The 13548-nt window shown below is 49.3% G+C and overlaps 1 protein-coding gene across 1 annotated transcript in view; it reads left to right on the top strand.

Moving 5' to 3' along the window:
- Window positions 1-11821, top strand: part of MEAK7 (MTOR associated protein, eak-7 homolog) — a 30176-nt gene extending 18355 nt beyond the window's left edge. Inside the window, exons 7-8 of the mRNA XM_038754125.1 lie at window positions 8491-8670; window positions 11252-11821. Coding sequence (XP_038610053.1) covers window positions 8491-8670; window positions 11252-11374 — 303 coding nt within the window. The 3' untranslated portion in view covers window positions 11375-11821. The remainder of the gene's footprint in view (window positions 1-8490; window positions 8671-11251) is intronic.
- The last annotated feature ends 1727 nt before the right edge of the window (window positions 11822-13548 follow it).

Below are 13548 nucleotides of genomic sequence, written 5' to 3'. Positions count from 1 at the left end.
TACATACCAGAGATTACTAGATAACCATCGATAGATGACAAGCAGTAGGGCATAGGGATAGAGCACGGGCCTGGCAAGCGAGCGCTCAGTACATACCAGAGATTACTAGATAACCATCGATAGATAAGCAGTATGGCACAGGGATAGAGCACGGGCCTGGGAGTCACAAGGTTAAGACTGTGAGCCCCGTGTGGGACAGGGCCTGGCAAGCGAGCGCTCAGTACATACCAGAGATCACTAGATAACCATCGATAGATGATAAGCAGTAGGGCATAGGGATAGAGTACGGGCCTGGCAAGCGAGCGCTCAGTACATACCAGAGATCACTAGGTAACCATCGATAGATGATAAGCAGTAGGGCATAGGGATAGAGTACGGGCCTGGCAAGCGAGCGCTCAGTACATACCAGAGATTACTAGATAACCATCGATAGATAAGCAGTATGGCATAGGGATAGAGCACGGGCCTGGGAGTCACAAGGTTAAGACTGTGAGCCCCGTGTGGGACACGGCCTGGCAAGCGAACGCTCAGTACATACCAGAGATCACTAGATAACCATTGATAGATAAGCAGTATGGCATAGGGATAGAGCACCGGCCTGGCAAGTGAGCACTCAGTACGTACCAGAGATCACTAGATAACCATCGATAGATAAGCAGTATGGCATAGGGATAGAGCACGGGCCTGGGAGTCACAAGGTTAAGACTGCGAGCCCCGTGTGGGACAAGGCCTGTCAAGCGAGCGCTCAGTACATACCAGAGATCACTAGATAACCATGGATAGATAAGCAGTATGGCATAGGGAAAGAGCACGGGCATGGGAGTCACAAGGTTAAGACTGTGAACCCCGTGTGGGACAGGGCCTGGCAAGCGAGCGCTCAGTACATGCCAGAGATCACTAGATACCCATCGATAGATAAGCAGTATGGCATAGGGATAGAGCATGGGCCTGGCAAGCGAGCGCTCAGTACATACCAGAGATCACTAGATAACCATCGATAGATAAGCAGTATGGCAGAGGGATAGAGCACGGGCCTGGCAAGCGAGCGCTCAGTACATACCAGAGATCACTAGATAACCATTGATAGATAAGCAATATGGCATAGGGATAGAGCACCGGCCTGGCAAGTGAGCACTCAGTACATACCAGAGATCACTAGATAACCATCGATAGATAAGCAGTATGGCATAGGGATAGATCACGGGCCTGGGAGTCACAAGGTTAAGACTGCGAGCCCTGTGTGGGACAAGGCCTGTCAAGCGAGCGCTCAGTAAATACCAGAGATCACTAGATAACCATGGATAGATAAGCAGTGTGGCATAGGGAGAGAGCATGGGCCTGGCAAGTGAGCGCTCAGTACATACCAGAGATCACTAGATAACCATCGATAGATGATAAGCAGTATGGCATAGGGAAAGAGCACGGGCATGGGAGTCACAAGGTTAAGACTGTGAGCCCCGTGTGGGACAGGGCCTGGCAAGCGAGTGCTCAGTACATACCAGAGATCACTAGATACCCATCGATAGATAAGCAGTATGGCAGAGGGATAGAGCACGGGCCTGGCAAGCGAGCGCTCAGTACATACCAGAGATCACTAGATAACCATTGATAGATAAGCAGTATGGCAGAGGGATAGAGCACGGGCCTGGCAAGCGAGCGCTCAGTACATACCAGAGATCACTAGATAACCATTGATAGATAAGCAATATGGCATAGGGATAGAGCACCGGCCTGGCAAGTGAGCACTCAGTACATACCAGAGATCACTAGATAACCATCGATAGATAAGCAGTATGGCATAGGGATAGAGCACGGGCCTGGGAGTCACAAGGTTAAGACTGCGAGCCCTGTGTGGGACAAGGCCTGTCAAGCGAGCGCTCAGTAAATACCAGAGATCACTAGATAACCATGGATAGATAAGCAGTGTGGCATAGGGAGAGAGCATGGGCCTGGCAAGTGAGCGCTCAGTACATACCAGAGATCACTAGATAACCATCGATAGATGATAAGCAGTAGGGCATAGGGAAAGAGCACGGGCATGGGAGTCACAAGGTTAAGACTGTGAGCCCCGTGTGGGACAGGGCCTGGCAAGCGAGTGCTCAGTACATACCAGAGATCACTAGATACCCATCGATAGATAAGCAGTATGGCATAGGTATAGAGCATGGGCCTGGCAAGCGAGCACTCAGTACATACCAGAGATCACTAGATAACCATTGATAGATAAGCAGTATGGTATAGGGATAGAGCACCGGCCTGGCAAGTGAGCACTCAGTACATACCAGAGATCACTAGATACCCATCGATAGATAAGCAGTATGGCATAGGGATAGAGCACGGGCCTGGGAGTCACAAGGTTAAGACTGCGAGCCCTGTGTGGGACAAGGCCTATCAAGCGAGCGCTCAGTACATACCAGAGATCACTAGATAACCATGGATAGATAAGCAGTATGGCATAGGGATAGAGCATGGGCCTGGCAAGTGAGCGCTCAGTACATACCAGAGATCACTAGATAACCATCGATAGATGATAAGCAGTATGGCATAGGGAAAGAGCACGGGCATGGGAGTCACAAGGTTAAGACTGTGAGCCCCGTGTGGGACAGGGCCTGGCAAGCGAGTGCTCAATACATACCAGAGATCACTAGATAACCATCGATAGATAAGCAGTATGGCAGAGGGATAGAGAACAGGCCTGGCAAGCGAGTGCTTAGTACATAGCAGAGATCATTAGATAACCATCGATAGATAAGCAGTGTTGCATAGGGATAGAGCATGGGCCTGGCAAGCGAGCGCTCAGTACATACCAGAGATCACTATATAACCATCGATAGATAAGCAGTGTGGCATAGGGATAGAGCACGGGCCTGGGAGTCACAAGGTTAAGACTGCGAGCCCTGTGTGGGACAAGGCCTGTCAAGCGAGCGCTCAGTACATACCAGAGATCACTAGATAACCACTGATAGATAAGCAGTATGGCATAGGGATAGAGCACCGGCCTGGCAAGTGAGCACTCAGTACGTACCAGAGATCACTAGATAACCATCGATAGATAAGCAGTATGGCATAGGGATAGAGCACGGGCCTGGGAGTCACAAGGTTAAGACTCCGAGCCCCGTGTGGGACAAGGCCTGTCAAGCGAGCGCTCAGTACATACCAGAGATCACTAGATAACCATGGATAGATAAGCAGTATGGCATAGGGAAAGAGCACGGGCATGGGAGTCACAAGGTTAAGACTGTGAACCCCGTGTGGGACAGGGCCTGGCAAGCGAGCGCTCAGTACATGCCAGAGATCACTAGATACCCATCGATAGATAAGCAGTATGGCATAGGGATAGAGCATGGGCCTGGCAAGCGAGCGCTCAGTACATACCAGAGATCACTAGATAACCATCGATAGATAAGCAGTATGGCAGAGGGATAGATCACGGGCCTGGGAGTCACAAGGTTAAGACTGCAAGCCCTGTGTGGGACAAGGCCTGTCAAGCGAGCGCTCAGTAAATACCAGAGATCACTTGATAACCATGGATAGATAAGCAGTGTGGCATAGGGAGAGAGCATGGGCCTGGCAAGTGAGCGCTCAGTACATACCAGAGATCACTAGATAACCATCGATAGATGATAAGCAGTATGGCATAGGGAAAGAGCACGGGCATGGGAGTCACAAGGTTAAGACTGTGAGCCCCGTGTGGGACAGGGCCTGGCAAGCGAGTGCTCAGTACATACCAGAGATCACTAGATACCCATCGATAGATAAGCAGTATGGCAGAGGGATAGAGCACGGGCCTGGCAAGCGAGCGCTCAGTACATACCAGAGATCACTAGATAACCATTGATAGATAAGCAGTATGGCATAGGGATAGAGCACCGGCCTGGCAAGTGAGCACTCAGTACATACCAGAGATCACTAGATAACCATCGATAGATAAGCAGTATGGCATAGGGATAGATCACGGGCCTGGGAGTCACAAGGTTAAGACTGCGAGCCCTGTGTGGGACAAGGCCTGTCAAGCGAGCGCTCAGTAAATACCAGAGATCACTAGATAACCATGGATAGATAAGCAGTGTGGCATAGGGAGAGAGCATGGGCCTGGCAAGTGAGTGCTCAGTACATACCAGAGATCACTAGATAACCATCGATAGATGATAAGCAGTATGGCATAGGGAAAGAGCACGGGCATGGGAGTCACAAGGTTAAGACTGTGAGCCCTGTGTGGGACAGGGCCTGGCAAGCGAGTGCTCAGTATATACCAGAGATCACTAGATACCCATCGATAGATAAGCAGTATGGCAGAGGGATAGAGCACGGGCCTGGCAATCGAGCGCTCAGTACATACCAGAGATCACTAGATAACCATTGATAGATAAGCAGTATGGTATAGGGATAGAGCACCGGCCTGGCAAGTGAGCACTCAGTACATACCAGAGATCACTAGATAACCATCGATAGATAAGCAGTATGGCATAGGGATAGAGCACGGGCCTGGGAGTCACAAGGTTAAGACTGCGAGCCCTGTGTGGGACAAGGCCTGTCAAGCGAGCGCTCAGTACATACCAGAGATCACTAGATAACCATGGATAGATAAGCAGTATGGCATAGGGATAGAGCATGGACCTGGCAAGTGAGCGCTCAGTACATACCAGAGATCACTAGATAACCATCGATAGATGATAAGCAGTATGGCATAGGGAAAGAGCACGGGCATGGGAGTCACAAGGTTAAGACTGTGAGCCCCGTGTGGGACAGGGCCTGGCAAGCGAGTGCTCAGTACATACCAGAGATCACTAGATACCCATCGATAGATAAGCAGTATGGCATAGGTATAGAGCATGGGCCTGGCAAGCGAGCGCTCAGTACATACCAGAGATCACTAGATAACCATTGATAGATAAGCAATATGGCATAGGGATAGAGCACCGGCCTGGCAAGTGAGCACTCAGTACATACCAGAGATCACTAGATAACCATCGATAGATAAGCAGTATGGCATAGGGATAGAGCACGGGCCTGGGAGTCACAAGGTTAAGACTGCGAGCCCTGTGTGGGACAAGGCCTATCAAGCGAGCGCTCAGTACATACCAGAGATCACTAGATAACCATGGATAGATAAGCAGTATGGCATAGGGATAGAGCATGGGCCTGGCAAGTGAGCGCTCAGTACATACCAGAGATCACTAGATAACCATCGATAGATGATAAGCAGTATGGCATAGGGAAAGAGCACGGGCATGGGAGTCACAAGGTTAAGACTGTGAGCCCCGTGTGGGACAGGGCCTGGCAAGCGAGTGCTCAATACATACCAGAGATCACTAGATAACCATCGATAGATAAGCAGTATGGCAGAGGGATAGAGAACAGGCCTGGCAAGCGAGTGCTTAGTACATAGCAGAGATCATTAGATAACCATCGATAGATAAGCAGTGTTGCATAGGGATAGAGCATGGGCCTGGCAAGCGAGCGCTCAGTACATACCAGAGATCACTATATAACCATCGATATGATAAGCAGTGTGGCATAGGGATAGAGCACGGGCTTGGGAGTCACAAGGTTAAGACTGTGAGCCCCGTGTGGGACAAGGCCTGGCAAGCGAGCGCTCAGTACATACCAGAGATCACTAGATAACCACTGATAGATAAGCAGTATGGCATAGGGATAGAGCACAGGCCTGGCAAGTGAGCGCTCAGTACATACCAGAGATCACTAGATAACCATTGATAGATAAGCAGTATGGCATAGGGATAGAGCACGGGCCTGGCAAGCGAGCGCTCAGTACATACCAGAGATCACTAGATAAACATCGATAGATAAGCAGTATGGCATGGGGTAGAGCACGGGCCTGGCAAGCGAGCGCTCAGTAGTTAACAGAGATCACTAGATAACCATCGATAGATAAGCAGTATGGCATAGGGATAGAGCACGGGCCTGGGAGTCACAAGATTAAGACTGTGAGCCCCGTGTGGGACAGGGCCTGGAAAGCGAGCGCTCAGTACATACCAGAGATCACTAGATAACCATCGATAGATAAGCACTATGGCGTAGGGATAGAGCACGGGCTTGGGAGTCACAAGGTTAAGACTGTGAGCCCCGTGTGAGATAGGGCCTGGCAAGCGAGCACTCAGTACATACCAGAGATCACTAGATAACCATCGATAGATGATAAGCAGTAGGGCATAGGGATAGAGCACGGGCCTGGCAAGCGAGCGCTCAGTACGTACCAGCGATCACTAGATAACCATTGATAGATAAGCAGTATGGCATAGGGATAGAGCACGGGCCTGGGAGTCACAAGGTTAAGACAGCCCCGTGTGGGACAACCTGACCACCTTGTATCCCCCCAGCACTTAGAAGAGTGCTTCGCACATCAAGCGCTTAGTACAGTGCTCTGCATACAGGAAGCACTCAATAAATACGATCGAATGAATTTGTTACGCGCTTACTATGTGCATAACGCATTAAGACTGTGAGCCCCATGTGGGACAACCTGATTGCCTTGTATCCCCCCCCAGCGCTTAGAACAGTGCTTGGCACATAGTAAGTGCTTAACAAATGCCATCATTATTATTATTATTATTATTACTAAGCGTTTGGGAAGTACAGGTTGGCGATATATAGAGATGGTCCCTACCCAACAGTGTGACCTTGGGCAAGTCACTTAACTTCTCTGAGCCTCAGTTACCTCATCTGTAAAAATGGGGATTAAGACTGTGAGCCCCACGTGGGACAACTTGATCACCTTGTATCCCCCCCAGCGCTTAGAACAGTTCTTTGCACATAGTAAGTGCTTAACAAATGCCATCATTATTATTATTATTGGAACTCGGGTCCCCCGTGGGCAGCAGGGACTCTTGTTTGTCACGAAGGAAGCCCCCACCCCGGCCCCAGGAGCACAGCAGGAAGACCGAGGGGGCCTGGCCACCCACATTGGGAACCCCGAAGGGCGTCCGCCGTCAGGCCCTGGGGTGGGCGCCCCTACCTTGGAAGGGCTCTTCTGGAACTGGTACAACAGGGCGGTCCTGGGGGTGAGGCAGGCCCTACTCTTGTGGGGGGACACGTACACCGAGTGATGCTGGGAAACCCTCCGGGGGGACACTGGCTGAGCCTGCTGCTTCGCCGTCGGGAAGGGCGACAGCGGCGGGGCTTCCACCTGTCGGAGAATCCCGCTCAGGAGGGGCTCACCCGCCCCCGGAGACCCCCTGCCCCCCGGCAGCCCCCTGGGCCGAAACCAGCCCCGCTCATTCCTCTCCTCACCCCCGCCTGACCCAACGACGGTAGGACGGAAACAATCTCCCCGCCGACACGAGGTTCAGCACCCGGCGGAACAACAGGCGGGATCCGACCACCCCTGGAAGTGCCCGGTCGTGGCCGGCTTTCCCGCTCGCTCCCCCCAGCCCCAAACCCAGCCTGCGTTCAACTGGTGCGGTTCCGGGCAGGGACTCGCGTACAGTGGGATCCTGCGGCGACACATTGTACTTCAGAGCGAAGGATTTCGCTCTCTTGACGTAGACGGCGTTGTAAAACTGGATTATGTCCCCTCTCTCCTCCTTTCCCGGCGGTGTGGGAGAACCCAGGGCTTCGCCCGTGGCTGGGGTGCTCTGGAACTCTATTTCGCATTTGTGATTTTTCTTTTTAAGAAACTTGCCCGGGTAATTGGAAAGGCCACTTCAAATCAGTGGTATCCAAGTGCTTGATCACAGTAGCAGAGGTTACTGGAAGGGGAGTCAGGAGATTTGAGTTTCAGTTCTGGTTAATCAATCAATCAATTGTATTTATTGAGCGCTTACTGTGTGCAGAGCACTGTACTAAGTGCTTGGGAAGTACAAGTTGGCAACATATAGAGACAGTCCCTACCCAACAGTGGGCTCACAGTCTAAAAGGTTCTTCTCAGTCAGTTGCTCTGTGACTCTTAGTAACTCCCACGGTGTCACTGTACAATTATTTCTTCTCAGCGGAGAACCAGTCCATAATTTTTTTTGTGTGGTATTTTTTAGACACTTACTATGTGCCAGGCACTGAGCTAAGCACTGGGATAGAGACAAGCTAACCAGGTTGGACAAAGTCCATTTCCCACATGGGGCTCAGTCTTAATCCCCATTTTACGGACGAGGTAACCGAGGCACAGAGAAGTGAAGTGACTTGACCGAGGTCACACGGGAGTCAAGTGGCTGAGCTAGGATTAGAACTTTAGTCCTTCAGTCTCCAGGCCTGTGCTCTTTCCACTCGGCCACACTGCTTCTCGAAGAATTTTAGCACTTTGAAGCTGTTTAGAATGAAAGACCCATAAAAAGTAGGATCAGTGTAGACTGTGAGCTCGTTGTGGGCAGGGAATGTCACTGTTTATTGTTGTGTTGTACCTTTAGTACAGTGCTCACAGGAAGCGCTCAATAAATATGGTTGAGTGAATGAATGAATGGTGTACCTGCAGTACTGTCGTGGAGTTAACGCTGATTTATAAGCCGTTAAAATCTCCTATGCTTGTTGACTCTGTAGGGGATGGGAGGCCAGCACGATTACTTCGGGCTCTGGATTGACAGCGACTTTGGAAAAGGACACAGCAGAGCCAAACCCCGATGTACCACCTATAACAGCCCTCAGCTGTCTGCCAGTGAAAACTTCAAGGTAGATGCCCTGGAAGTGTGGGCAGTTGGCGATCTGCCAGAAAGTGAGGTGGTGAGTAAATCATCCTTCCTGCTGCAGTCCGGTGAATTAAAGAAGGTTTGGGATGGATTGTTCGGGCCTCCTGCTTCTCTGCTTTGCTGATTGCTTGCAACCTCACACCCCAGTGTTTGCTCTGGGAAAATGAAATTCAGGCCTGTTAGGTTTCATGTTAATGAATTAAAAGTGGGGAAGGGAGGACAAGTAATCGGCACTTACTGAGCATGAGTTTGAGAAAGATGTTAAAATAAATGGCAGATGTAGCATAAGTGATCTAGGGGTAGGGTAAAAATCAAAGTGCTTAAAGGGCTGGCCTGGGATTCGCTCCCTCTCTATGTACAATAGACCACCACTCTCCCCACCTTCAAAGCCTTATTAAAATCACATCTCCTCCAGGAGGCCTTCCCCAGTTAAGCTCTCATTTCCCCTACTCCCTTTCCCTTCTGCTTCATCTCTGCACTTTGATCTGTAATAATAATAATTATGGTTGTTAAGCGCTTACTATGTGCCAAATACTGTTGAAAGCGCTGGGGTAGATACAAGGTGATCATTTTGGACACAGTCTCTGTCCCACTCGGGGTTCACACCCTTAATCCCCATTTTTTACAGATGGGATAACTGGCACAGAGAAGTTAAGCCCTAGGTCTCATAGCAGACATGTGGCAGATTCAGGATTAGAACCCAGGTCTTCTGACTGCTCTTTCCCCTAGGCCAGGGCCCTGAAACCCATCCTTCTAACCCTACCCACATCCCCTAAAGCCAGATTTCCTTTTCCCACTGCTGGGAATGGTGGAGAACTAGCCAGTGACCTATGGAATGACATCACCTCAAACTCAACCCCATATCCAGGTGGCAGTTCTTATCAGGCCCTCTTTATTAAACATTGGGCTTGCCCTGATAAGGACCATCTTAAATAACGAAAAGTCTAAGTGATATAGTCCTTCCTGGCCAACTCCTGAAGGCTGTATGACTTCCCACAAACCCCATGGAATTTGACTTTGTTTTAGTGAGGTTCAGATTTTCAAGATTTGAGTGGTGTCTGTTCCTCCGTCTTAGGCCACCTCAAACCTTGCTGCCTCTACGAGTGGCAGATTTCACTTGGAATTGTAGGGTGTTCTGCTCCCTTTTGTTGGACGAAAAGAGGGAGTATCTTTCCTTCCTCTTCTGCTTTCCCTTTTCCCCTTCAGTGTGGCAGTGTCCCAGGGGCAAGACCTCTTGGGGGAAGAGTGGGGAGAAGGGTGTCACCACAGCTCCAAGGGTAGGCCCCCACCCAGTCCCACAATCAGCCGATACAACCCCAGTTAACAAACCCCCCATTTTCTACTTGAAAATGCCTCTTTCTAAAACTATCCTGCCTGACTTTTTAAAACCCAGCCCACCCTTCCTTTTCACCTCACTGTTAATTTAACTGCTCTGTCTCTCTGGGTTTTGATGTTACCCACATCTCCCTCCTCTCCCTGGTCCCCAACAGCGACAGAGTCTCTGGCAAAGAGGTGGCCTCCAGGATTACTGGATTGATATATTTTCCTGGCTTCTTCCTCCTTCCCCGTCCCCCGAAGCCCTCAGCAGCATTGTCTGGCCTGCCGGGACCCTAGTTCTCTCGGCCATGGCTGTTTCTCACTCCTGCCTTTCTCCCCATGGTGGATCTTTGGGACCCAGCTGACAGTCTAAGTCAGAAAGCCTCTCCCTCCTCACAGCTGTCAGTGGGTGGGGAGAAGGGGAAGAGAGAGGAATGAGGGGGAGACCAGCCAGCTGGTATCTAAAAAGTAGAGCCCAGGGTCGTGCTGAGTGCAAGACAGAATCCTGGGCTGTAAAATAAATAAATGAATGATGACATTTGTTAAGCATGTATTATGTGCCAAGAACCATTCTAAGCGCTGGGGTAGATACAAGGCAATCAGGTTGTCCCAGGTGGGGCTCACAGTCATAATCCCCACTTTACAGATGAGGTAACTGAGGCACAGAGAAGTTGTGACGTGCTCAAAGCCACACGGCTACGTGGCTGAGTTGGAATTAGAACCCAAGACCTCTCACTCCCAATCCCATGCTCTTTCCATTAAGCCATGCTGCTTCTCGTTCATTCATTCATTCGTTCAATCGTATTTATTGAGCGCTTACCCTGTGCAGAGCACCGTACTGTTAGCTCACTGTGTGTTCTTACATTGTACTCTCCCAAGCGCTTAGTACAGTGCTTTGCACACAGTAAGGGCTCAATAAATATAATTGAATGAATGAATGAATGTGGGCAGGGAATCAATCAATCGTATTTATTGAGCGCTTACTGTGTGCAGAGCACTGCACTAAGTGCTTAACATATCTTTCAGCTCTATTGTGCTCTCTCAAGCACTTAGTACAATACTCTGCACCTATTAAGCACTCAATAAATACAATCAATTGGATGTACATTTCTCTGAAACCAAAGATCCAGGAGTCCTGAGGCAAACCCTGACTTTTCTTCCTCCAATATCATGGGGTTTTAGCTTCAGTTTTCATTAAAGCAGAACAGGAATTGTTTTTTCCTCATTCTTGATTGTTCCATGTGTACATCTGTGCGGTTTTCACGGCAACAGTCCTAATTTTTTTGGTTTTGCTCCAGACCAAAGGTAAAAAGAGCATCCTGGATGCAGACCCCGAGGCCCAGGCCCTGTTGGAGATGACCGGAAAGAGTCGCCAGAGCGAAGGGCTGCGGGAAGTAGCTGAAGATGACAACGAGAAATAAGGGTTTCTGTGCCACACCAAGAATCCTGGAAGCTGGCAGAGATGTTTCCCGGATGAAGTATTTTCCTGAACTTCCTTCTCCTCCCTTCTCTTTATACTTTTTGTAAGCGAATGAAAAGCTATTGCTAATGCAGAGTTTTGCTCTAGAGGGTTATAGGGTGCATCTTATCGCCATCCTGTCCGAAGCCAGGCAGAAAGCTGCAGAATACCACAGATGAAGTGGCACCAGACTAGAGTAATAAAAATATTCTCACTCAACTGTACAGTTACAATTAGGTCGGATATGTTCGACATTGCCAAATGAGCTTCAGCTAGCTCATCTGGAAATAACCTGGTACTTCCCAAAATCCAGTGTTTAAAGTAAAAGTTCTCTGACAATGGAACGAGGTGTCTACTCTATTGTATTGCACTCTCCCAAGTGCTTAGTACAGTGTTGTGCCCACAGTAAGTGCTCAATAAATGTCATTGATTGATTAGACTTCTCTAATTAGACTTCTCTGTAGACTGTAAGCTTAATGAAGGCAGGGAACGAGTCTACCAGCTCTATTATATGGTACTCTCCTAAGTGCTTAGTACAGGGCTCTGCACACATGCAATTATGTGTCCAAGTATGATGGATGAACTTTCCTCCAATGATACTAAAGCAGCTGCAACATTGAACATCGTCGGACTACGCAAGAGAAATGATTGTCGCCTGCCAGCTTTGGGATGAGCTGGCTTCTAGATGGTGATTAGCTAGATGAACTTTCCTCCAATGATACTAAAGCAGCTGCAACATTAAACGTCGTAGGACTACGCAAGAGAAATGATTGTCGCCTGCCAGCTTTGGGATGAGCTGGCTTCTAGATGGTGATTAGCTAGGGCCCTGGACCTTCCTCTCTGAAATGCACCCCCTTCCCTGCTGCCTCCCTGGGACCAACTCCTGAGAGGAGTTGGTCATCATCCTCTTCCTGTGGCCCTCTGATGCCTTTTCAGGCTCACATCTGACAGGAGTGGGACTGGGCTGCCAGCAGTTGCCGCTTTTGGTCTTGGTGGCTATCTTGGAGACAGCAAAAACAGCAAGGGGCAGAGCGGGTAAGTCTGCTGCTCTCCATCCACGTTTCTCAATTCCTCAGGGCCGTGTGCGCTCTGTCCCTCCCCTCGCTTGGTCCTTTCCGGCCTCTCCCCCTTTCCTTCTGGCTTCCCTTTTCTTCTTTGTCTCTGTTCTTTCTCCCCTTTGGCTCCTCTCCCCCTACCTTTCTGTACCTTCAGCAGTTCCTGTGCTTCATTCCTGCTCCTCCTCCTCCTCTCACTCCAGGAGCTGCGTCATCCCTGGGCAAGTCACAGGTGCATTTGGTAGACTAGACAATCCAGTTCTGTCCCTGAGAGTGAGGTCGTACCAAGGTTGGAATGCTTGCCTCCATCATTTTTACAGCTGGGGGACAAGCTATTTCAGGGGAGATTATGCTTTTGGAATAATTTTTAGTGAATGAGGTATCAATCAATCAATTACAGCCATTACCTGCCCAAAGTAAAAGAGATGTATAGTGGCATTTTTTAAAGTTGCTATCAGGAATGCATGTAAGAGTTAAATTAGTAGGATTAATGCTGTAGGAGAAATTCAGGATTAATAGCCTCTAGATTTTAGAACTTTTTTGATTCTAGCACCACTGGATACATTTGTGTTCAGTGCCTATATATAGCTATGCAGTCTTCTGTAAAGATATACACTCACGATCCCGGTTTCTCTTATTGTGGAAAACACTACGTGGATGGATTGGATGGATTTCCTAGGTGCCTCTCATAAAAGGGCGGGTGCACAGAGGATTGAATTTTCTCCAGGGCAATTCTAAGGATTCTGTCATTTCCTGGAAACAACTTGGGGGTGAGGATGGAGAGTGAATTACAGGTGGACTGACTTCCAGCTCAGCTGTTTAGAACAGTATCTTCTGCTGGCCTAGCCTGAGTGCTCTGACCTAGAAATAGTCACCTCTTAAGTAGGTTTGCACAGGCTGCTCCAGCTGTTGACCCGTTATTCAAATGAATTCCCACCTCTCTAGGTGCAGGGAGACTTCAATTCTAACTTGCGTCTTCTGCAGGGTCCTTAGGATGTGGAATCCGATGGCCACCCTTTGGCAGGTGTGTATCTCATTCTTCTAATAGGGCTTTTTTGGTGATAGAAGGCTAAAGAAACAT

The sequence above is a fragment of the Tachyglossus aculeatus genome, chromosome 11, assembly GCF_015852505.1.
Source record: "Tachyglossus aculeatus isolate mTacAcu1 chromosome 11, mTacAcu1.pri, whole genome shotgun sequence".
NCBI lineage: Eukaryota > Metazoa > Chordata > Mammalia > Monotremata > Tachyglossidae > Tachyglossus > Tachyglossus aculeatus.
The sequence above is the reverse complement of the archived record's forward strand: the minus strand, read 5'-3'. Positions and strand labels throughout refer to the sequence as shown.